Source organism: Xyrauchen texanus, chromosome 16, assembly GCF_025860055.1.
Source record: "Xyrauchen texanus isolate HMW12.3.18 chromosome 16, RBS_HiC_50CHRs, whole genome shotgun sequence".
Lineage (NCBI taxonomy): Eukaryota > Metazoa > Chordata > Actinopteri > Cypriniformes > Catostomidae > Xyrauchen > Xyrauchen texanus.
Window position 1 is genome coordinate 11,626,972 of NC_068291.1, and position 26,839 is coordinate 11,653,810.

The following is a 26,839-nucleotide window of genomic DNA, read 5'->3' on the forward strand; positions in this document are numbered from 1 at the left end:
CCCTTACTAGTACAATTCTTTTCAGTATCTGCAAAATAGACTATAGACATTTTACGGAAGTTCTGAGATGAAATGTCCGCTAAGAGGTGTTAAAAGCCAGTTCAGTTTTCTCCCTTTCTTCCAAACACATGAGGTTTTTATGGTTAATGCCCTATCGAGTTTAAAAAACAAAACAAAAGCAATATAGCTGCAAGAGGCAATTATCGGGTCCAAGCCATTTGGAAAAGTGGAGAAAATAACCATAATTACCAAATTTGAAGGAACAAATCTGTCGGGGGCAAAGTAATCTCATTACTAAGTATTCTAATTTCATTGTAGGTGTTTTGTCTGCCATTTTGAGTTCTCAGAAATTCTTTCTTTTTCGAACTCTTCCAATTTGTCCAATTCGCACAAAATGTTGCATGTGTCTAGAGACACTCAAGATAAAGAGTTATCAAAATAGTTTAGATTTTTCAAATAATTTAGAAGATAAAATCCAATTTTATTTTAAAATGTTTTTGGCTGTGGCCCAATTCACTTATCAACCTATATCTTCTGAAAGATTTGATGAATCAAGATTCTTTTGATAACTTTTTGTCTTGAATGTCCCTAGATAATACCCACAAAATGTAATGTGATTTGGACTAATGGTTTATTAGAAGTTCGAAAAAGTAGGTTTTTCTGAAATCTAAAAATGGAGGACGTTTTGTCAGATTTACATTAAATGTTGTATCATCGAGAGACACTCATGCCAAAAGTTATCAGCTATCAGTTACTGCACAATTTGAAAATAAAGTCTAATTTTTTGGCCACGGTGTAAATACATCTATTGGTAGACATAATTTTGATTCAAAACCTAAACAAAGTTTACATCGGAGTGGTGGTGGCGTAGTAGGCTAAAGCACTAATCCCACAGCCACTACCATTGTGTCCTTGAGCAAGGCACTTAACTCCAGGTTGCTCCGGGGGGATTGTCCCTGTAATAAGGGCTCTGTAAGTCACTTTGGATAAAAGCGTGTGCCAAATGCATAAATACATTAAAGTTTGCTGTTTAATCTTTGCATAAATAAGTGTTCACCCTCTTCTGGTGTTGTCGAGTGACTAGGCCAGTCTTTCCCGGTCATGGTGGTCAAAAATCAAAGACTTGCATTGAAGAAAGGACCTGAGACATTTGTACGTGGCAGAATATTTTAGAGATTTGGTGGTGGGCTCTTTTGAATTGGGCCATTAAGCGACCACCCAGAACACCCTAGAAACTCAAAACACCCTTAAAAAGCAATTGGAAAAGCATTGACAACCACCCACAACAGCCTAGCATCATGGTGGTGACTTTTGAAGGAGCAGGTACCACACATTTTTATCAGAAAATAAAAGAATGTAGTTTTATCTATTTTTTTACTTTCTCATTCTCCCTCAAGCTCCCACCATCTCCAATTTCATTCTTCTCTTCTTTTACAGTCATATCTCCATAAGTCCTCCCCCATCCTCGTATTCTCTGTCCTCTCTCCTAACACTTTTATCTCATCATCATTAGTTTTAGGGACAGTCAGACCAGCGGCCGAGGGCACATGTAGTCATTTATCCTTCTGTTCCCTCTGTGTTCTTTAGTGCATCACTAATCAGTAGATAGGCTCCTGCATTCATCCCCAGAGCTTCATAAAACCCAGAGTTGACTGCCAATAAAGTCACACAAAGGCTAACCACAAGCCCCAAGGCCAGGGGTCTAACCCTCATCATGCTTCGTATTCTCTCTCGCTCTCTCTATACATATCTCACTCTCACACACACTCCTCAATTCTTCATAATTCTCTCTCTGGCACCGTTGGATGAATGGTACCATCCTAATGGTGACACATTTTACGATATGTAGTAAGCACACGTACATCACCAAGACATTAGTGTCTTGAATAAGAATGAGTGCATCATCTGAAAAGCATTCTATTGCATTCTCTTTTAAGTGCTTTATTTGAGTACAATCTTAAAGTCAATCATAAACTCTATTTACTTTGTTAATGCATGTAATGCATTGTTGATGTGATTCATCAGTGCACAATATTCAAAAGATGCCAAAAATAGTTTGTCTTTGTAATCTTTCAAATATGCTGTCCAATTTAACTTTTTGGCTGGCATCACATTTGACTCTTCTCTACTCTTTACTCATCTTATAATCTTTCACACCGGCTGCACATGTGTTATCAGGGTATTTCTTTGCAGCCCTAACCTTAGGCTACAACTTAGTATGTGGCTTCTTTTTCTTGGTATGTTCCTGTCTTTTTGTTCTCAGGCTACAGTATTTGCCTCTTTATCAATTGGATCCTCTTTAAATATTCATACCGTTTTAAATAGTGAGAGGATTTTTTAATTCCCACTCAGAATATTTATAGTAATTCAACTCAAATGCAACTGAGACAAGAAGTTTGATGTCAGGGTACAAATTATGGCATATCTTGCAGCATTCTTAATGACCATCTGTCATACGAGACCTCAAATATTTTATTAAACAAGCAATTGTGGGTTATTTTACATACTTATCAATGTCTGTAGACTTCATGGAGAAATGTGATGATGCCTGAGGTGTGTGGAGTGTGTGTAGTAATTTTTATGGTTTTAATTCTGTCCAATACCCTTATTTTATATCTCATATAGTGGAAGATTTATGTGCACATGATCAGATGTGGGTATGTGGGTAATGCCTTTGGGCTCTCGCTTATCCAGGTTACTATTCTGGCTGTGAGAAACTCAGGCACCATAAACATTTATACTGCCCTGGGCTCCAGTCAGGCTCTAACCTCCTTAATACTGAACTAGAGGATAAGAAACGTCTCTCTAAAGACCAGAAGTATGAAAAATGTCTGAAAAAGGCACACTCCAAAACATTTAAGCTTTTTCGCTTTTCAAGTTCAGAACACAACTCCATCAAATTGAATTGTGTAATTGTTAACTAATATAAATTAATAAAAGTTAAAATATTAATGTAAATGTGTAAATCTTAAAATATTTTTTTGAGTGCAAGTGTACAGTGCGAGAGAGTGAAAGTAAAAGCCTTTGTAAAGGAACAGTTCACCCCAAAATTCTGAACTTTATTTACACAGACTTGTGTTATTCCAAACATGCATGACTTTCTCTTTTTTTGTGGATTTTGTGGGTTTAAAAAGTAGTTGTTTAGCAGAAGGTCCAAGGAGTTTTTTTCCCCATACAATAAAATTGATTGAGGACTGTGATAGTATCTTTTTACAATAAAGGCTTTTATGACTCAACATAAATTCCTGTACTGAAATACTCACTCATTGACTCAAGATGTCTTGATGTAAGTTAACCACGCAGTAACAGGCAATATTTCCCTAGATTTCATAACGGTTTAATAGATAATACTTCAATTACCCACTCTTGATAAATATTTGATCATTTATATCAGTCATCCCATGAAATATTCTATGTAGTAATTCAGAATTAACTTTATTTTCTGTATAGTCTCACAGTACAAACAGTACAGATACGATGAAAATCAAAGCATGTGTCCCAATAAAGTCATACACACATACGTGAAATGGGTGATCATCTTTGCAGTTTTATGTTATTTCTGTTTAGGGAATTGTAAAATTAGCACAATCCTCTGAGTAGCAGGCTAGCAGCTACAAGTTTGTTTACAAATTGCGGCTACGGACTCCTTGCATTTCTCAGTGCTTTGTGCTTCATTGTTTTTTGACCAATCGAAGGCTGCAGCAGCTCCCACAGTCCCTCTACGACCACAAAAGTTCCTACCCCAGAGTAGGAGCTAAAATTGTCCCTTAAAATTGCTAAGAGGAATTATAGTTCCTTAGGTGCAAAAACGACGTACCTGAAACGGGCTTCTGCAGTGGGAAAGGGCCTTTTGTAAGGAAAAGACAGAAATGTAAATCATATCATCAAGTACTGCACCGTAGTTCTCAAATCAAATGAACGCTTGTCCATATTCAAACATTATTGAACACACTGGGTTTGATGTCAATGGTTAACATTTAATCTGGCTAATATTTTATGTTCAGTAATATTATCATGATAAAAAAGTCTTTGTGATCTTGTATTTCAGCAAATGTCATTGTGTTTGATTATGAGTACACAAGACTTAAGCCCCTGCCCATTAAGTAGGCTGGCTTCATGTTCCTGGCAATGAATGGAAGATGATTATTTTCACACTGGGCCTCTTGTCATATCTCTCCCTGCTGGGAGTCTTATCAAATGTAAATATACATTGCAGTGTGCTTCATGCCCGGGCTCAGCTGTTGTTTTCATTACACCCCCGACCCCACCTCTCCCTCCTGTCCTTTCCCAAAACTCTCACTTTTCAGCACTGCCTAGTCTGAAATTGTATAATTAAGATGGAAAAATTTGAGAAATATTAGTGTCTGGATGTCTGCAGGTGTTTTTTTATATTTTTATTTTTTAGGCAGTGATCAGTAATACAGATTGAAACTATGTAATATCTATAATAAAATGCTTTTTGTCATGACAGGAAAAATGCAATGGTTTTTTTTAAGAGCCATTGATCCAATGTAGAACTTACTACTGAAAACAAAATACAATATGTAGTAGTACTGTCAATTTATTGAAATTGTTAGTCACAATTAATCACATAACATTTCATAGTTAATCGTGATTAATCGCATATTTTGAAAGTGCTGAAATTTAACTCTATATTTACTTATTTTCTTGTCAAAATGCATTTATTTCCTTTTTTTGGAAAGAGAGCAAAACAATATGTAACAATACAATGCTTTGTTAACATTTTCAAAACAAAGATATCACAGTATAAAGATAGAAATGCACTAAAATAGCACCAAGTCAAATAACAATAAACTTTTCCCAAAGTCTAATTGGGAGGTTGACAGGGCTGGGAATCTAGCATACTGGGCATTTTAGCGATAAGCTAAAATAAGCCGCCACGTTATGCAGAACGGACCACAAAACGGAAGAAATGTAGAAAGGGACAGTGAACACCACCCCATGACCCCCACCCCCCTCCCTGCTCAACAACCTTTAGGCCAGTCGCTATATGTAAAATCCCAGCCCGATTTCTCTTCCCAATCCAGCCTTGGAGGATGACTAATTTAAAGACCTGGTCCTCCCATAGGTTACATATTCTTAGCATTTGGCATTAAATCTCTTAAACTCTCATCCTCCACAATATCAATTAGTCAGCAGACTGTGGCTATCCGCTTTCGGACGCAGCCCCTGTCTTCAGGTTACAGTTAAAACTAGGCACGTGAGCCATGTGGTATCCATTAGGTTTTTTAACCAGGTTAACTAGCAAGACTTCTTTGGTCATCCAGCTTAATCTGAAAGTTTTGCTGGTAAACACTATGGCTATGCTGGTCCATCAGCTAGCACCAAAACAGCACTAACTTGCAATGGAGTGGAAATTCATGCTGATCTCAACTGGTGTTCTCAGTAGGGCAAGCAATATTCGGGCTACATAGAAACTATTAGTAACCTTTTTTTGCCCCGTCTCACACTCTGTAGGACCCTGGATTTGCTTCCTTCATCATAGACCAGCTGCAGGTGCCTGATTGGCCCATAAAAGGTGGGCATGAAGGAACGAGGTGCCAGGTGTGTGCCACACCTACACAACAGTTGAGAAAGCAGGCACTCCAGACCCTCCAAGGACTGTACCCGTGTTCCGACATGCCATCCCTTCCCCCCAGCACCTTTCCTGGGCATCCCACAAGGTTGACCACTCATAGTGTGGTCACTCTTTCGTCTAGATCTGCCAAATCCAGAATACCTCATCCTGCACACAGTGTCCTGCCTGTAGAGGAGAGGCGGCGAGAGCTGGGCTGGACTCAGAACCAATCATCAAGTGCTTCTGCACTGAAGCCCAGCATGCAGGTGACCATGAGTGGAAGACCTTTGACGGGTACCATCAGCTCAGTCACCATTCAGGCCCAGCAGTACCTGGAGGGCATGTGGAGCATCTCACGTGTCAACAACTTCCTGCCTCAGCCAAGCCTGGTAAGTAACCTTAAGTTTAAGTGCTCATGGTGATATGGCTTTTCATTTTGTTGATTTAATTAATTAATTTGAAAAGATTAATTAACATATATTTTCTGACAATCTAGCACATTTTCTTTGAGATTTTCATTACCGTGATGCAAAATATCACATTCTTATCACTGTAATGCAAAAAAAAAAATAAAAAAAAAATACTATTATTATTTCCATACTTAAGTAATGTGCAGACACCACACAAATGTATTACTTAAGTAAAAGTAAAAGTCACCCATTAAAATACTTAAGTAAAAATTACCTGGCTTTAAAAATACTTGAGTATCAAAAAGAAAAAGTAAATACTGCACATTGAAATCCGTTCATCTAGCGGATCTAGAAGAAAAATGTAACCCGTTCATGTTGTTATTTTTAAAGCCTAATAATTGAGTCTCTTACAGGTAATATTGAATACAATTAGTGATAGTTCAGTGGAAGTAAAGCTTAGTCAATGGTGGATAAGGCAGGGCTTTTTATTCCAAAAATAAGCTCATAGTCCATGAAAACAAACACGAACAGCATATAATAATTAGAATAATATTATCTATAATTTTATAATGTATAAGTATAAAATATTTACTTAATGTGTCCCTGAGCAACTTTGAGTTGAAGCTACCCTTTTAATAAATAGTTACTAGACTACAAGCTATTAACAAATGGGGCTAACTACACTGAAGTAATATCTTTATTAAAAAATATGTACAGTGTTAAGTAACCAGATTGAGCCTTAGTACCGCGGGGAGTACCGCCGCTAGAAAACTTTAAATTCTCACGCGTGAGACTTTTTTCACCACCGTTTATTGTGTAGAAAGTGAGAGATATTATGATTAAAATGTTAATATTATTATTTATATTGTATTTTTTATATTTCGATGTGTAGAAGGTGATCTTAAAATGCTAAATTAATGGCAGACTTAAAGTTATATTGTAGTTAGCTCATGAATTGATATACAGGAAAAAAATGCTCAAATATCAGCCTTTTTCAACAATGCATTTCATTTACGGCGTTAACCTGTGTTATAATTGACCCTGCTAGTTGGCAGTGTTAGACTAAACGTCTTAGACCCGCTCATATATATATATATATATATATATATATATATATATATATATATATATATATACAGTGTATATACACTAGCGGTCAAAAGTTTTGAAACACTCATTCTTTATTCTAATTTTTTTCTTCTTCACATTTTAGAATAATAGTAAAGTCATCAAAACTATGGAATAACATAAATGGAACTATGGGAATCATGTTGTGACTAAACAAAATCCAAAATAAATCAAAACTGTGTTTTATTTTAGCATCTTTAGAGTAGTCACCCTTTGCCTAGAATTTGCAGACATGAACTCTTGACATTTTATCAACCAACTTCTTGAGGTTTCACCCTAAGATGATTTTTAAACAGTATTGAAGGAGTTCCCATCTATGTTTGACACTTATTGGCTGATTTTCTTTATTTTTTGGTCCAAGTCATCAATTTCAAAAACTTGTTTTTATTAAATTTTATTTTGTAATTAAATAAATCAAGATGATGACACAATTATATTCTTGTCAACAAAACTAATTTCAAACATTTAAGTACACACCTTCAGATCAAAATATTTTTAAGATCAAGAGAAACATTTCAGTCAAGTGTTTCAAAAGTTTGTAGTAGTGTGTGTGTGACTGTCTTTTCCTGTAATCGTGGGTTCGAGACCAGCTTTACTTGGCATACTGTCTGTTTGGAAACATGTAGAAAGTAAACTACATCCAGCAGATTCACAAAATCAATTTTGCACTGTGGCTGCTGCTGAATCTGTGTCCTGTAAGATCATCATTGGTTATATTATACTGTATTTTTTTACATGGTATTTAACTTATATTTGTCACCACGATTGTGTTTTAAAGTTAAAATCATTGGCGATACAGTCGCATTGGGCGGCAGCGTACATGATTAGTTTAATATTCAAATGAATTACATTATACAGTAACCTAAAATAGTGAGAGTAATTCACAATATGTGGAACATTATTGCTTTTTGCCACATTGTATTGCGCACGCTGCAGCCGAGTGAACCAAGACAATGAGTCTGTGACGCATGTAAATAACAAACATGACGTCTGAGCAAGATTTGTTCTCCTTGCTCCACTTTATTTTCAAATGTTCTACAGTTGCTGGTTGCTTGCTCTTTTATTTTCATCACGCCTGCCGCTGCGTTGTGATAGTGATGGTCATTTTCTGGTGTTACGGCTTAACTGGGGCTGAGTTCTGAATAAACTTGCTACATAATGTTGGCATCCTTGTACAGATGAAAATACATGATGTAATTAGTTTAAACGACAGAATGACAATAACAGCATTGAGCATCTTTATGTTCAAATGAGGTTTCTTTATTCAGTGTGAAATGGTGCACATTATCAAGCTATGTTAATGCCATGTTAACTTGTGCTTCACGTTCACAATATGATGATCTTGTCAGATTAGGACATTGTATGAAATCTAAACATCTTTTTATTATCGAAACGCTGCTCCCAATTATTATGCGACATTATAAAATCGATAAGTAATTGAATGAACAACAAACTGCCAGAATTAATAAAGCCCTACTGGGGTTTTTTTTTTATATTAGTGTAAATATATTTTCTCAATGTATGTTGCTAATGTAGTTGATCATGTTCTTGCCTGGCAACATGTCCAAACTGCAACTTTTTCAGCTCAAATAAAAGATTTGCACACCTCCTCCCCCCATCGATTTAAAGCATGAATCGCTGAAGCTCTGGGTGAATGTATGTCTGTTAAAACCAATTTCTAGAAAAATGTCTTGATCAAAAGTGCTAAAAGGGTTCTAAATTCCTAAATAATGCACTAAACCGAATGGAACACAGATCTGTCCTGACTTCCTCTACGGATAATATAACCAATGTATTACCATGGCATTTTGTAGTAAAATGATTGTAACCACAAAATCATACGTGGTCACTATATTACTGTAGTAACACCATTGTTAATATCATCAAATTATGGTTACTACAATATTACTATAGTAAAACTACCTTTATATTATTTTTTATTTATTATAAATAGTAGTAAAGAAAATAATAAGAGTGGAGTCAAGAAGTAGAATGGGAAAAATAATGTGGCAAATGCAGAACCGCAACCCTGGTCATACAGACACAGGCACCGAAGTTATGCTCCACGCCATTGGAGCAACACACACAATGCACTTTGTTGTGTATTTCTATGTTGTCAATAGTCTATTGGGGTTTCATCTAAAAGCAAAAAGTCACTCTATTTGTCTATTTGTCACACAAATAATCACTCTGAAAAATAATGAATATTATCAAGCATTGGGGCAGCCTTGGTTAATATTAACTACTAATAAAATACTACGGCAGATAATGAATAACAAAGCTAAAAACCTACAGGTTTGAAATGCATAGCATTTCTGGTTAACATGTGTAGCGTAAAACTCAAATGCATGTATTGAGACAAATATTCTACAAATAATATGGTCACAGAACTAACTTTCACCCTTATTCATGTAATGGAAAATTGCAATTCTTTTACAAATATTTTAGTATTGTGCTCCCATAAATAATGATTCTGTTAACTTTTTCTTTTGTTTTTATTGCCAAGAGAATATAACATACATAATATGATACAATGGTATACATATAAATAAATTAATTCATATTTGTTAATCATGTTTAAAAATAGAAAATGTGGGCTAGCCTGTTGGCACATTAAAAGAAAGCACAGTTTTTATGTCTTGACAGTTTATGGAAGTCACAATTGTTTGAATATGCAGTCTAATGTTGCTCGCTCATAATGTCTGTGCATATGTATAAAAATATTCAGTGATAATTATCTCTAATGAAATAACTCTTCAATGCGTGGATGTCCTTGTGATTGCTGAAAGCTCCAGTAATGTCTTTATCATTCATCTCCATTGCAACATTTAGCCAGAAAATAAATGCTGTTGTTTTTTAAGTTTGTTCTTCTTCTTTCTCCTCTTTTTTTATTTTTTATGGTGGTTGGCAAAACAAGCTTTACTTGCCCTTACTGCTTCCAACTTCATGGTTGTTATGCTGGTAGAAAGAGCTCTGAGGCATTCAGCTCTGGCCTGTTGCAATTCTATGGTTATAGCACACCTTAGCGGTTTAGAGCTGCTAATGACCCATTCACGCGGTGATCGTGGTGGTAGAAAGCCTATTCTGAATGGATACCTACTGTAACTTTTAGTATTAAACAGCAATTTAAGAGATAATGTATACACACCCATGTAAATAAATCAGTCAAAACAGTGGTGAACAGCAACATTTATCTAAATATTTAACAACTAATAAGTTGAAAGTAGACTTAAAAATAGGGCATTCAGTGTGAATCACAAATGAATCGTCCTTTAATACGGTTCATGCAAATGAATCCTCCGAACAAACCAATTAAATGTATTAAACTTCCCAGTGCTTCATATGAAAGGGAGAGAAGAGAACGGTTTTAGTGAGCTTCGTAAAATGAATCGTCCAAACGAACCGACTCACTAAAATGAATCAGACTTATATGAGAGAGCGGGTTTAGCAGCAGAACATGTTTGATTGGTCTTCTTGAATACCATGCACATAAACAACAAGTGTTCATATGGGTAAATGTGTTAGGAAAATGTTCAATTTCCGGGACATTTTGAGAATGGAATAATATTTTTCCTGGACAGACCAGGATGATCCCGGGAAATCATGGATGGGTGCAACTTGCAGACATAAGCACCCAAATGATAATTGAGATGTGAGAGTTTGAAAGCAGAACCTACTGTCATTATTCCACATCATCTTAGAAGAGTCCTCCATAGATTCTGTGTTCTTCATTTTCTGTGGCTTATATATAGCAGTGAATACATTTAGACCTTAATAAACTGTATATTGCTGGTATAAGACTGAAAAAAATTACTCCAAATATGTTAAGAAAGAATGTTATGAAATGATGCCAATAATCACAAAATGACAGAATATTGGTTTTATTTGATACAGAATATAAGCATTTTATTTTCTTCTGATTAATCGGTCTATCACCAGTATGGAGGTTAGGTATAATGAGAGTTTTGAGCGGTTCTTTTTATTACTCTTGCATTTTATTGACTGGATGTTTTATTGCTCTGTTACATTCCACAGTGGACTGCCCATGTGTGCCATGTGCACATCCTCTGTATGGTAACTAAACAAAACATACCACCACAGGTGGCCAACTTAACTACACTTGTCCACCATTCATGGCTGAGTCTGTTGCATTAAGAGGTATCTAATTATAATACATATTACCTCTCTTTTGTGGTATTGATGTTGCTTTTTGCAGTCTTTTGCAATTGCATTTCATAGGGCCCTTTTGTTTCCGCAAACTGCTACAGCTATTGATGGAGTTCACAGTAGTGATGTGGGTGAATTTCCTCTTTGAGCTAATGTCAACAAGCCATTTTATACCAGCAAGCACTTCACCACAGAGGCTATTAGCAACCAGCGTGTGTTTATACACAGACAAAGCAAAAAGCTTCTGCAAAAAAAATAAATTCAGACCAACTGTTGGCCCAGTGTGTGTTTAAAAACGAACAGAAGCTGTCTGCCTTGCATTCTTACCCACAAACACACAACTAAATCAACACGGAGACTCACACAAGTTGCAAAGCTGTGATATACCTCCCTTAAGGCCAAAAACACATCAAGGTTTAGAAAAACAAAAGTGCAGTGTGAAGATATGTGAATGAGTGTTTCAAAGGGTCAGTCATGCTTTTTTTCCGTTAGGTCCACTTATAATGTTAGTGAAGTTTTTTGCACCAAAAACAGTCAAAATGTAGTTTTATATAATTATTATTAATCCTGTCTCTGGGCGTCTGACTGATACACTAGGTTATTGGCTCACTTCTCCTTTAAAATGTAATGGCACTTTTCCACTGCACGTTACGTTTCGACTCTACTCACTTTACTTTTCTGAGCTTGCATTTCCACTGCAGTTTAGTGCTGCAAAAACGTGGGTGGGATTATAGGATGATCGTCATAGTTGCGCCACCTCTACTGCCGTGACATCATCTTAAACAGGACACAAATGGACCAAAACAATAACACAACCACTAACTGTTAGCTACTAGCTCATTGTGCTGTATAAATCAGTTGTTGCATGGTGATTTCTTCACACAAGTGTAACAGTTAAATTGGCCTGGTTGTTTTAGAATCAAGCTTCCAGTAGCTGTTCAACTAAATAAAGTGAAGCTTTCAAGCAGAGTATAGAGTTAATGTAACAAAACATAACATCCTCCACCGTGGCTGCGTCCAGGGCACTCTCCCTCCCATTGCTCGCCGGTTTAGATAGCGTACATTTGGTCGAACCACTTCCAATTTTCCTTGATGGTTCTGCAGTCACTTTAAAAAAAAATTTTTTACTTTTCCCCACACTGTTAGTAGGTGCGGTGGTAGCCGTGTGCGGCCAACAGCTGAGACACTTCCTGAGAGTCTTTTTAGTTTTGCTTCGTTTCTTTCTTCGCTAACGACTGGACAGTCTGAACCTCGTTTATTGACCACGTCGTGGTTTTGCGCACAGCCATTTCTTTTTCACAATTTGAAAGGCGCAAGAACAAATGATACTGTTATCGCTGTTGCTAATTTTAAACTAGCAGGTTGATGTCCTGTGTAGGAAATCCAGTGACGATGGTAGTGACGATTATCTCTGACCAATCAGTGATGTGCAGGATTTTGACACCACATTTAGTATCGGCTCGGCTCGCTTGGAACCTTGGCTGAGGTGGTACTAAAAAAAGTATCAGGTACCAGGTAGCCTACTATCCACAGTGGAAAACCCCCAAAAAGCAAGCAGAGTCAAGTTGAGTCGAGTTGTACCGTGCAGTGTAAAAGCCCCAAAAATGCCCACTGTTATAATTGGCCAAGATTGTACAAACAATTGAATACAGAAATATATGTTTTAAACTCATTCAGAGGAGAGAATGAACCAGCTCCACTGCTGGTCTTCACAGCCACGACATCCATGTCTGTTTACACTCAGGATGGGATGTGGTTCTCTGAGTCAGCAGCAGCAGTGGAATGGAGCGGAAAAAGTCATGTTTTTACAAGTTAAATTTGTTCACAGATAGGCGTAAGAAATAACATGACACAGCGTATTTATAAGCCGTGTGAGACAAATGACATTGATCAAAGATGTCTGTCTAGTGCATGTTTATATACAAAAATCATTAAAAAATTGTCCAGATGGACAAAGCAAGGTGTCCTGTGTAAAGACCTTGATTTACTTCCGGAGAAGTTCTTCTTCGTTCTCGAGAATCGAGCAATGGTATACTATTTGCGAACATTCTGACAACCTTGACACCACTGTGGGAGCCGTTTAGAAGTACATTTAAATATGAGGACAATCAGTAAAACCTTAAAAATGTGTTATTAATGGCTTTATCACATGAGGTAAGTAAAGATCTGTTTTAACCACTCGATGATGATTTAAAGTAAAATACTGTACATGCAGTAGAACATTTTTAATTTGTCTTGTTAATATTATTAATTCATAGCTCTAACATGCTAAACGTGGCATAATATGCGCCGGTTACACTCTGTTATTGTAATAATGATGACACTGACACAACTGCAAAGATCAGTGTATAAAAGTGTAAAAGTAGGCATTGATGTCTTACTACAGAGCCGGTCATAAATGAATGAGCCCCCGAGTGACGTAGGGAAATTCATTAAAGTAGAGAATAAGATATTTTTGCAGCTCATGCTTTTTTCTTCTTTTTTTTTTTGCACTGCGGAGGAAGTTTTGAGTTCTGAAACTTAAAAGTATATTTCTGATAGTACAATGACCTTTTCTATGTCAAAATGTCAAGTAAATATGATTCCTCATGTCATTTGATACACATTTCTGCTCTTTTTATGCAACTCATAATTCTTTGTAATCTTTGATCAAAATATAATAACTTGCTCTGCCCCCATAAACAACTGTCCTTTTCAGCTGACGTCACCAAACTCTGCCATGTTTCAACTCCTTCTATCCAACCACCTGTTATATAAAGAATATTTTTTAACAATCCAGTCAATTCCAAATGGAGAAAAATCCCACATACTATTTTATTTGAATATCCTGTCACATTACAAGAGTAAAATGGATTGTAAATGCAGTTTCATATTGACTTTGAGCTTGTTGTATATCCAAGGGCGTAGGTTTGGCTAGACCATTGGGGGTTCCAGTGTGAAGCAGTTTCCATTCATCATGGGATAAATAATTGCAGGGTTGTACTTGCTGGTTTTGATTATGGGGATATGGCTATGATTCAATGTTTCCCTCTGTTTTATTTATAGCCAATTCATTAAATGCTTTGGAGATTAAAAAACAAAAAACATTTGACTATACAACCTGATGAGTAGCACCTTGAAGAAGAGAAAGTGTCTTATGCAGACATTATCAGCTATAAATAAAGCTTTATTGCTCATTACTATAGCTGGCAGATAAAATTAATATAGTACAGTGGGGTGGGATTTTCCACATGGCCTTCATATGGGCCGAAATGACCTACTGAGAGTGCCAAACCCAGAATCCTTAAGCAGCCTGAACAGACTGTGGTCTACCTCCCTCTTAGCAGGAGAAAACAACACAGAGAGAGAGAGAGAGAGAGAGAGAGAGAGTGAAAAATGATGCTGCTCCTGTTCCAAGAAAAGAGAAAGAGACAGACATTTGCAAGGAGACAGTTGGATTTTCTGTAGACAGGGTGTAGAGTGTAACATAAAGAGAATATCTGATTTTATCAAGTGCTTGGAGCGATCTGCAGCTGCAGTGTGCTCACCTCATGCTCAATGTGTGACACTCCTGAAAACAGCTTGACTGTAGGGCTTTACTCCTCAAACACACATAGTGCGTTTTTGACAGCTGCTGTAGCAGTGTGTGTGTGCATATGTGTGTCTAATTTGTATTTGTGCTTCCCAAATTGGGTCTCGCTCTGACTACGTGGCCTTAAATATCATGTTGATGTGAAATCTGACACCTGCTCTTTCTTTATCTGTGCATGGGAGTTTAATGTGCTGTCCAGATAGACACCAGTCACTTTCAGTGTGACACTGTTTTGATTTATCACTGCACATCTGAAACCGGAATGACATGAGTGGTGATATGACACGGCTTATGTCATGGATCCAGCATGGTGTTTTTTTTGCATCAACGAGTTGAGTGCATGAAAGCTATGTTCATCTAAGCTCTTTCTGACTTCTCACAGATGTCCCAGAAGATATTTGTTGCTCAGAAGTTTCTCTTTCATAGTTCAGGAGATTTAAAGGAATATTCGGGGTTCAAAACAAGTTAAGATCAATCTACAGCATTTGCGCATAATGTTTTACTTCAAAAAATAATTTTGAGTCTTCCCTCCTTTTCTTTGAAAAAAGAAAAATCAATGTACAGTGAGGCACTTATAATGGACGTGAATGGGGTCCATTTTTGGAGGGTTTAAAGGCAGCAATGTAATGCTTTTAATTTCATAAAAGCACCTATTTTAAAACTCGTGTATTATATGAGCTATAAAGTTTAAATCGTCATATTATACATTCCTTTTAGAGTTTAAGGGGTTGTTGATATTACATGGCTATAACTTTACACAGAAAAGGTTAGTATGCAATTTTAGCTATTCTATTCAATCTAACACTTTTTTCTGGTGCAACATGATGTGGTGAGGTCAAATCTTAAATACTTTTTTTTTCAATTTAGTTACTTCATGAAGCAATTGTTTATAGGTTCACATTTTTGAAGTGTAATGTAAAAGTATAAAGCTATAAAATTCATGTGTATTGCATAGTCCAGATAATTTGATTTTGGAAGAATTTGATGAGAAATGTTTGAGTTCATATTGAAAAATTTGGTTTTTGATCGTAGATTTCTGTATTTTGGCAATCTAAGCAGAATTTTAAGTGAATGATTTAAGATTGTTGAAAACTTACAGTGGATGTGAGATTACTGGGGTAATTTTCTCTTTAGAAAAATCTAAGAAAAAAAATCTTTGACAGTTATTGGGTAATTTTGTGTGTGTGAGAGAAAATGCATTACTTAAATTCAACAAATTGAGATTGAAGTCATATCCCCATGCATACTGCATCATTTGAACTATGCATTTGCCAGTTCTAAAACAAAACAGACAGACATAACAATTATTGACTTTCACCGTAAACACAAGGCAATTATAGACATAAACACAAGCCTGAGGCATCTGAATAAACAGACATTAAACAAACCACATCCCAAATAAATGAATATTTTTCTCTGCTTTGTTCAGAATGTACAGCAAGACTCAAAATCAGTTGCAGCTTCTGTAATAGTAATTATTCAACACAATGTCACAATTCCACAAAGTTCTGACTAGAAACATCTCAGACTGGACACTGTTTGTTGTACTTTTCTTATTTGAATGATCCCACCATGTGTCTGAAGTTTTGTGATGTATGGAGCTCATATGTCATCCTGTAACGATATTAATAGTTTTCCTGTCAGAGTTTTGATGACACATTGCGCACACTGGATGGCATATGCTTTGTGAAAAGATTGTTAATGATGTTTATTTAGCTGCCAAACATGAATCCAGAGCAAACATGAAGCCAGCTATTATGCACAACCACCACAACATAGATGGCATGCCATGCTAAAGCCATGGTTGTCATGTGTTGAACTCACAGCAGACTTTGGGAAATGTCCCAATCTTACCTGTTGGTTTTGGGTACTGCTTACATACTAAACAAGCACTAGACAGATCATATTGATTGTGGGTTTAAGCTGCTTATTTAATTACAGGCCTTAGACAAAGAGAGACTCTGGCAAAATAATGAAAACATCACAAAATGAATGGGTTCGTTGCAGGAAATATTCAGCAAGCTACAAAGGAGCATGGACTAGACTTTTTTTTACAAGAAATGCATTCCTTGTTTTCGTAAAAGGTATTCCTAACAGACTCCATACAGGAGTTTGTGTAATAGTATTTCAAATGTCAGAACACAGTCACTTGATTCCTGGAATCAGGCCCTGCTCATTGGATCTCTTTTGTACCTTCCTTGATGTTCTGTGTGGACACCAACAAAAGGCTGTTTTATTGACCCACCCACCTTCCTCTTTCAAGGCATCCTCAGTCCTGCTTATATTGCTTCTGGTAATGGAGCCCTAGAGGTCCCAAGTCTGGATGGCTAAGAATTTGGCATTTTGAGTGTATTATTCAAATACATGCTCATTGAAACACAATCCATACATTTAGTACTGAAATTAATGCTTCTACTTGTTGGTTAATTATGTCCTTCACTTGTGCTTGTGTACTTTTTGTTAAATGCAAGTACGTAACTGTTACCTCACTCTTTTTATATGTGACCTTTGAAACATATTTTGTCTGGGAACCGGCTCTTGCTCCATGTAAGGACCTGCTCTACCTTGTCTTTGTCATCATGTAAGCTCCTAGCAGACCTACTTTTTAAGGTGTGATCCTCTATGGCCTAGGCGTAGGATTCTTGGAACTGTGAAACAGGTTAATTTAGTAAGATATTATTCACTTTCATTATGTGAAGAATAATCTATCCTGTTTCTCTCCCCTTAGACACAAGGTGTCACGGGTCAATCAGATCAGAATGACTGGCCCTCAGACAACGCCGTCTCCAGAGTGTCCCTGACTCCCTCCAGACAAAGAAGTCCCGTTCAATTTGGACAGGCCATGCCCCTTTCCCAGAACCAGCCAACCTCAGCTGCGGCATCCTTCTTCATCAGGTAAGAAAAGACATAAATCATATTATAGAGGATTGCACAACCTAATGTAGAATATTTCGATAAGTTTTACTGGAAAACAATAAACTAATTCAGAACATCATTTTTGCAGTGTTACACAAGGGTACAATGATGATAGTGCTACACTGCGGCAATGGTGACTACAACAGACCACCCCAAATAATACACAACATACTAAGTGTGAGACCTGCATGGTAAACTCATAAATTATGTTCACTGCCAAAGAAAAGATCTTACTTACTCAAAAATCTAAGTAACAACAATACAAAAGTTTTCTTTGGAAGTGAACATAATTTATAAGTATACCATGCAGGTCTCACACTTAGTATGTTGTGTATTATTTGGGGTGGTCTGTTGTAGTCGCCATTGCTGCAGTGTAGCACTATCATCATTGTACCCTTGTGCAACACTGCAAAAATCATGTTCTGAATTAGTTTACTGTTTTCCAGTAAAACTTATCGAAATATTCTGAATAAAAGATACCTGAGAATCAAAACAAGATATTAACCCATTTTGCACGTGAGTTTGTCTTGTACTGAATAATCCCCCAGCGTGAGTTCTTTAATGCACGCTGTAATTAAAAGAAAATTCACAGACATTGCACTAGAGGTCATATTATATATTATCAAATATATAATGCGGTTTATAGATGTTTATAATGAATGATTATGATAGATGAGATGCGATATCGATGGCCACATATGCGCACTGCCATGCTGTTTATATTGCAATGAAGCATAGTTCATTAAGCATAGATGGTTCTAAAAACCTTGCCCTTCCACTTGTTGCACCGGAAGAGATGAGAGGAATGACGGACGGAATGAGAGTAGGCTTAAGTTGGCTACATTCTTTGTTTGACTTCAGAACACATTGTTGCATCAAAACAGTCTGCTCCAATGGTAATGGCTTTATCCCTCTGGGGTCTGAGGGTATTTTGGGCCCTGGAGAAGTTTTGACATGCCTTGACATTTGTGCTTTTTTTCAGTTGCTTAAAAACATATTAATGGCTAAAGTCTGATAACACTGTATTCAGCACAAACTGGGCTACAATAATATGTGAGCAACATGTATGTACAGGTTTGTATTTTTGAGAAAATAATGTTTATGCATGGTTTTTGAAAAAACTAAAATTTTAAGTCACTGAAATAAGGTCATATAACACATACTAAACATTTGTCCACAAGCCTTTTGAGAACTGGATCATGTAGCCTAGAGGTTTTGCTACAAAATCATGTGAAAATCATCCTAATCTCTCATTCATACAAAACAATATAGTAATTTAACTTTGGTAAGACACTTTTAGTGTTGATAGGTAATATGCAAGGAGGCGTGAACTATCATGAATATGGATGTATTTCACACCTGAGGATACAAAGACCCTCTCCTGGGCCTATCAATGAGGGATAGAGAATGAATGTGAGGAGACTTAATGATCAAAACCGTGTTCTAAGTTAAAAGAAGTAATCTGACTATATATTTTCTTTAACATAAAGACTTAACTTAATTTTAGACCTACACTACCATTTAAAAGAAGTCTCTTCTGCTCACCAAGACTGCATTTATTTGATCCAAAATACAGAAACAACATTGATATTCTGAACTCTTTTTACAATTTAAAAGAACTGTTTTCTATATAAATATATTGTAAAATGCAATTTGTGATCAAAGCTGAATTTTCAGCATCATTACTGCAGTCTTCAGTGTCACATGATCCTTCAGAAATCATTATAAGTTGCTTATTTTCTAATATGGGCATATTTAAAGTGTATTTTACTCATTTAACCTGAACACATATTTGCAAGCACAAGCTTTGTTGATGATAATGAGGTATTTTAAATTCTAGATAAAATATAATCTAGACATTCATATTATTTTTATATCATATTACATATCATATTTATATCATACAGCATACAATTTAAAAACCTGCTTTAGCCGAAACAGCATTTAAATGTAACTAAAACTTGCTTATTAGGACATTAATAAATTCAAATTTCAATACTCTGAATCCTGGCTTGCAAGTCTGGAAACAGTCCCACTAGTAAAATATGCACATGTTTATATAAAATAGCATGTCAGCTAAAGAAAACGAAACTACTTACTCGTCTGAAATTGTATCCTCGGCTGGATCAAGTCTCTCTTCAAAATACAAATGTTCATCGGAGTCCCGCTATTCTTCTGAGGAAAATGTTAACTCTTCCTTAATATCCTGGAGCTTTCTGGTCTGTGTATCGTTACAAACGCGCAGACAAATTTATGAAATGTGTTTGCAACCTCACAGTTTGGGGCGTGTACATTTGCATTGATCGTCTCAGCACATTAGCGTATGAATGGCGCGCTCTGCTGGTGGGTGGGATCACATTACAGATAATGAGATGGACCGGTAAAAACTGTACATCGCATTGTTTCAAACAGATTGCATTGCAGGAGAATATTTGTTTTCAATTTGAATTGTTTTATTTAAAAGTAGACATTTAAGCTTTCTTTAGACATTTGTTTCATGTTTGTGTGATAAGTATTCATGGAGTTTCAGTTCATTTTTGTGACGTGTTTCTGAAATATGCTCGTGAAAACAGAGACTGCTGAAAGCTCACCCTTTTTATTTTCTTTATTTTACAAAAGCACAAGATTTTGTTGTTATTGTGAGTGTACACAAATAAAAGTAGACCCTTTATAGTCTCTAATGATGTCTTACACTTATCTGTATACCCAAAAAGGACGGAATGTCCATCGACCCCAGAGGGTTAAACTTTTATCTTATGATATTTGAATGTTTGTAAGATAAACAATAAAGATACTGTGAAGCTGAAAATACTATTTGAGCAGCTCATTCATTATGACAATGGCTTTAGTCCCTCTCTGCTGGTTAACAGCAGTACAAATGAGGATCACACCTGTTTTATTGTATGCCTCTGAGCCCAGCTTAGTGTAATCACACCAGTTTGAGGCTTATTTTCAGAGAATGTATCTTTAACACAAGTATTTTATATTAGTTTTTTCAAATGGCACTGGCATTTATATATACTGTATCTCATAAAAGTGAGTACACCCCTCACATTTTTGTAACTATTTCATTATCTTTTCATGTGACAACACTGAAGAAATGACACTTTGCCACAATGTAAAGTAGTGAGTGTACAGCTTGTATAACATTGTAAATTTGCTGTCCCCTCAAAATAACTCAACACACAGCCATTAATGTCTAAACCTCTGGCAACAAAAGTGAGTACACCCCTAAAGGTGCGTACACACTGCCAGCGACATCGCGCGCGACAGCGACTCAATACCATTCATTTTCAATGCGAGCACAGCGAGCTGTCGCGACCGTTGGCGCTAGATGTGGGCGTGTCCAGCGACGCGACAAAGTTGAGAAAAGTTCAACTTTGGAGCGACTAACGGAAGCGACAGCCAATAGGAGAGAAGACGGGAGAGCTCACTTGATCCTCCTCTCTCTCTCAGCTCCTGCATTAATGGAAAGATAGATGAAAGGCTAATTCTTGCTGTTAGCAATGTTCCAGTGCTCTATGATATGTCTCTTCCCACGTACAAGGACATTTTTAAGAAAAATACTGCGTGGAAAGGTGTATCTGAGATCGCGGGGATTTTATGGACCCAGACAGACCGGCATTTGCATTTTCGCCGCAGATAAACAGCCGCTATGGCAAACGCCTTTTTTCTCATTCATCTTTGATATAAAGCATTTTATGTACTGATTCCATTTATATTTAGTCTTTTCCCTCCAAAATGTTTGTTTTTAGTGGCAAGAAAAGAGATTCGCTTTCAACAGCAATGGAATGGCATCTGTGAATGTCATTTATAAACGTTACTAGGCAACCAGTAGTGGGAACACCCACTAGCGACTTCACCGCCAGCCACTGGCGACTTGCAGCGACAAAGTCTCTGGCAGTGTGTACGCACCTTAAGTGAAAATGTCCAAATTGGGCCCAAAGTGTCAGTATTTTGTGTGGCCACCATTATTTCCCAGCACTGCTTTAACCCTCTTGGGCATGGAGTTCACCAGAGCTCCACAGGTTGCCAATGGCGTCCTCTTCCACTCCTCCATGAAGACATCACGGAGCTGGTGGATGTTAGAGACCTTGTGCTCCTCCACCTTCTGTTTGAGGATGCCCCGCAGATGCTCAATAGGATTTAGGTCTGGGGACATGCTTGGCCAGTCAATCACCTTCACCCTCAGCTTCTTTAGAAAGGCAGTGGTCGTGTGGTCGTATGTTTGGGGTCGTTATCATGCTGGAAAACTGCCCTGCGGCCCAGTCTCCGAAGGGAGGGGATCATGCTCTGATTCAGTATGTCACAGTATGTTGGCATTCATGGTTCCCTCAATGAACTGTAGCTCCCCAGTGCCGGCAGCACTCATGCAGCCCCAGACCATGACACTCCCACCACCATACTTGACTGTAGGCAAGTACTCCTCACCTGGTTTCCGCCACACACGCTTGACACCATCTGAACCAAATAAGTTTATCTTGGTCTCATCAGACCACAGGGCATGGTTCCAGTAATCCATGTCCTTAGTCTGCTTGTCTTCAGCAAACAGGCTTTCTTGTGCATCATCTTTAGAAGAGCCTTCCTTCTGGGACGACAGTCATGCAGACCAATTTGATGCAGTGTGCAGCGTATGGTCTGAGCACTGACAGGCTGACCCCCCACACCTTCAACCCCCACACCTTCAACCTCTGCAGCAATGCTGGCAGCACTCATAAGTCTATTTCCCAAAGACAACCTCTGAATATGACGCTGAGCATGTGCACTCAACTTCTTTGGTCAACCATGGCGAGGCCTGTTCTGAGTGGAACCTGTCCTGTTAAACCGCTGTATGGTCTTGGCCACTGTGCTGCAGCTCAGTGTCAGGGTCTTGGCAATCTTCTTATAGCCTAGGCCATCTTTATGTAGAGCAACAATAATTTTTTTCAGATCCTCATAGAGTTCTTTGCCATGAGGTGCCATGTTGAACTTCCAGTGACCAGTTTGAGGGAGTGTGAAAGCGATGACACCAAATTTAACACACCTGCTCCCCATTCATACCTGAGACCTTGTAACACGAATGAGTCACATGACAGGGAATAATTGGGCCCAATTTGGACATTTTCACTTAGGGGTGTACTCACATTTGTTGCCAGCGGTTTAGACATTAATGGCTGTGTTGAGTTATTTTGAGGGGACAGCAAATTTACATTGTTATACAAGCTGTATACTCACTAATATACATTGTAGCAAAGTGTCATTTCTTCAGTGTTGTCACATGAAAAGATATAATCAAATAGTTACAAAAATGAGGGGTGTACTCTTTTTGTGATATACTGTATATATATATATATATATATATATATATATATATATATATATATATATATATTTATATATACAGTAATGCGCAAAAGTTTTAGGCACTTGTGAAAATGTTGCTGTGACAGGGCAGAGGGCAGGGCCGGGTCGTGATTCTACACACCCGGTCCCTTATCAGGCTAATCAAGCCTCCGAGAGGGATAAAGGCCAACTGCGGAGGATGGTGCGAGACATGTCGGACATGTCCGTCATATGTGTGTGTTTGTCTTTTGTTTAAGTTAACCATTAAAATATGGTTTATGTCGTCAAGCCGGTTCTCGCCTCCTCCTTTCCATTGAACTGCATTACAGTTGCATAGTGAGGATGTCTTCAAAAATAATGAAATAAATAGTTTTCATTTATCTCTTAATGTCATACAAAGTCCAATAAACATAAAAAATCGAAATCAATATTTGGTGTAACCATCTTTTCATATAAAATGGCACCAATTCTCCTAGGTACACCTGGACACAGTTTTTCTTGGTTTCTGGCAGATAGGATGTTCCAAGCTTCTTGGAGAATTTGCCACAGTTCTTCTATCCATCTCAATTGTGTTTATCTTTATATGTAATCTTAGACAGACATGATGTTCAAGTGTGGAGTTTCGTGGGGGCTATGACATCTGTTTCAGTGCTATCTTTTCTATTTGCAAAAGTAAAGTTTGTGAGTCTAACATTTTTATTTCCTATTGACACACTAAAGCTGAAGATTTAAATAACCATCTTAAGACAAATGCTTTTGTGAAACACCTTATGTGCCTAAGACTTTTGCACAGTACTGTATATATATATACGCATGTGTGTGTACATGCTTATACATAACAAAGTGATAAAACCCACGTTGGAGTAGGGAGATTTTTCTTTAAATAAATGTACTGGAAGTTGATTTGGATGAAAACTGTGACTTAAATTAAATGGTGCTAATATGTTAGGAACTTACATGCTGGTGCTTTGATTTTGGAGTTTTGTTGGTCTATTTATTAGTGTCTGAATGCTATTGGTACAGACTAATCTCACTGTGAATTCGACCACATTAGGTTGAAAGTTCTTGAGTTAACTCTGTATGTCCTTACCAAAATTCGAATTAAAACTGAAAGTGTAGTTGAAGAAGTGAGTTGCAAAGTTATATTCATCAGTTCAGATTAATGCACATTTTATTAACTCTACCTCCCTAACCCAAACCCTAAACCTAACTGTCAGTGAAGTAAAACGTAATCTTAGAGGAAAAAGCTTAGAATTGTTCTCGTTTTTGATGATGGAAACTCGATTACTTACTGGTTACAGCGCAGGACAAAATCCTGGGTCGCCGAGGCTGCAGATGTAACACACTTTAACCCTTCTGTTATGTGTAAAAATAATGACACCTTTGATTTTTGGATAAAAAATTACCCGTATTGAGTTCAATAGATTTTCAGTAAATTTAGAGCACACTTATTAATAAATTATGAACTTGAACATTACATAGGCTTACCTACATCCTTTCACACTGAATAAAGGCTTCTATAGTAGCATTTAAACTGGAATTGGTGCCACCTATTAGTGAGACATACAGAAAAACTTTAGCATTACTTTAAGGATATATACAGTACATAAAAATTATTTAATACTCATATTGCTTACAAATTTAATGAGTCTGAAAGAAAAAAAAAATCATGGTTTATATTCTGAAACATTAGAACCAGAGGAATATTGCAAATAAAGAACATACATTGATCAGCCACAACATTAAAACCACCTGCCTAGTATTGTGTAGGTCCCCCTTGTTCCGCCAAAACAGATCTGACCAGTTGAGGCATGGACTCCACAAGACCTCTGAAGGTGTCCTGTGGTATCTGGCACTAAGATGTTAGCATCAGATCCTTAACGTCCTGTAAGCTGCGAGTTGGAGCCTCCATGGATCGGACATGTTGGTATAGCACATCCCATAGATGCTCAATCGGATTGAGATCTGGGGAATTTGGAGGCAGAGTGAACACCTTGAACCCTTCATGTCCCTCATACCATTCCAGAACAATTTTTGCAGTGTGTCAGGTCTTATTATCTTGCTGAAAGAGGCCACTGGCATCTGGGAATACCATTGCCATGAAGGGGTGTACGTATAGTGCAGTTCTGATGCTCACGTGCCCATTGTAGTCACTTTCGGTGGTGGACAGGGGTCAGCATGGGCACTCTGATCAGTCTGCGGCTACGTAGCCCCATATGCATCAAGCTACGATGCAATGTGTGTTCTGACACCTTCTATCATGGCCAGCATTAGTTTTAAGCAATTTGTACGACAGTGGGATCGGACCACACAGGCTAGCCTTTGCTCTCCTTGCGCATCAATGAGCCTTGGGTGCCCATGACCCTGTGCCGGTTCACCGGTTGTCCTTCATTGGACCACTTTTGGTCGGTACTAACCACTGCATACCAAGAACACCACACAAGACCTGCCGTTTTGGAGATAATGACCCAGTCGTCTAGCCATCACAATTTGTCCCTTGTCAAAGTTGCTCAGATCCTTAACGTTATCCATTTTTCCTGCTTCCAACACATATAATGACTATTCACTTGCTGCCTAATATATCCCACCACTTGACAGGTGCAAGTGAAACGAGATAAAAAAAAATATTCACTTCACCTGTCAGTGGTTTTTATTCTTGTGACTGATCAGTGTATATTAGTGTAGAGCAATTACATTGTCAGCATTGTGTGTGTGTGTGTGTGTGTGTGTGTGTGTGTGTGTGTGTGTGTTGCGTGCACTACACACAGTTTTGCAGTATGTATAGGTGTGTCTACAATTTCTGCATATATTAATCCTATAAAGCTACGTTTCATATTTCATAAATTATTTTCTCAAAACTCTACATCATCAACATGATAGATATTTTGCTGAAACCCTGCTGTATGCAATGTATTATATGTCTACTGCTCCTAGTCAAAGTTTCTGTACTTCTGGAAGTAATAGACCTTGACAAATGGTCGCCTAAAATGATCACCTTAATATTTTTATTTACATTTTTTTTTAGGTGAAATCATTGCTTATAATGATAAAGTAAAAGTAACAATAATGTTTATTATCTCTTTAAGAGAGAGAGAGAGAGAGAGAGAGAGAGAGAGATCTTGAGACATTCTTGACTCAAGAGAAGCTTCACAGCTGCATTGAAAACCAGCAGTATTTACCCCCTGGGTCAGATTTGACCAAAACATAATAGGTTTAGGCAAAAACATTAACATTCCATAAATATAAACAAATATTATGAAAACCTCAAACAATTTTTTAGCTCATTTAGAAAATGTTGAGGATAACCCAAAATGATTTTGACCAAACTTAAGGTTAAGTCTAGTTTACTCTTAAATGGTTAAAACGATTACCCAAACATAACAGGAGGGTTAAGTTGACCCACAGGAAAAGGTAAACACAGTTGAATTGATGCAAAGATGTCTGATGGGAGATGGAGCTTGTCAGTTACTGAGGTCAGTGTACAGGAAAATGTTATAGCACCATGTCGACTTCCCATTGCATCTTGTTGACTGGTATGTGGAAAGGGGTGGTGACAGGAATGCTACTGGAATTGTCCTAGAAAATACATCTGATATATTCCTCAAGTCAAATGACAACATTTGACATTAAAGAGCGATCAGTTAGTGGAGATAGAGAGCAGCCCAAACTTCAGATCTCTTGGGATATTGCCACCTGCCCAAGCACTTCCTGGTCATTCTAAGACAATAGACAGATGTAACCCCATGT

General features: G+C 37.3%; 1 protein-coding gene across 1 annotated transcript in view; it reads left to right on the forward strand.

Moving 5' to 3' along the window:
- LOC127656626 (kinesin-like protein KIF26A) overlaps nt 1–26,839 on the forward strand; it is a 167,393-nt gene that overhangs the window by 67,565 nt on the left and 72,989 nt on the right. Inside the window, exons 3-4 of the mRNA XM_052145040.1 lie at nt 5,479–5,967; nt 17,583–17,749. Coding sequence (XP_052001000.1) covers nt 5,479–5,967; nt 17,583–17,749 — 656 coding nt within the window. The remainder of the gene's footprint in view (nt 1–5,478; nt 5,968–17,582; nt 17,750–26,839) is intronic.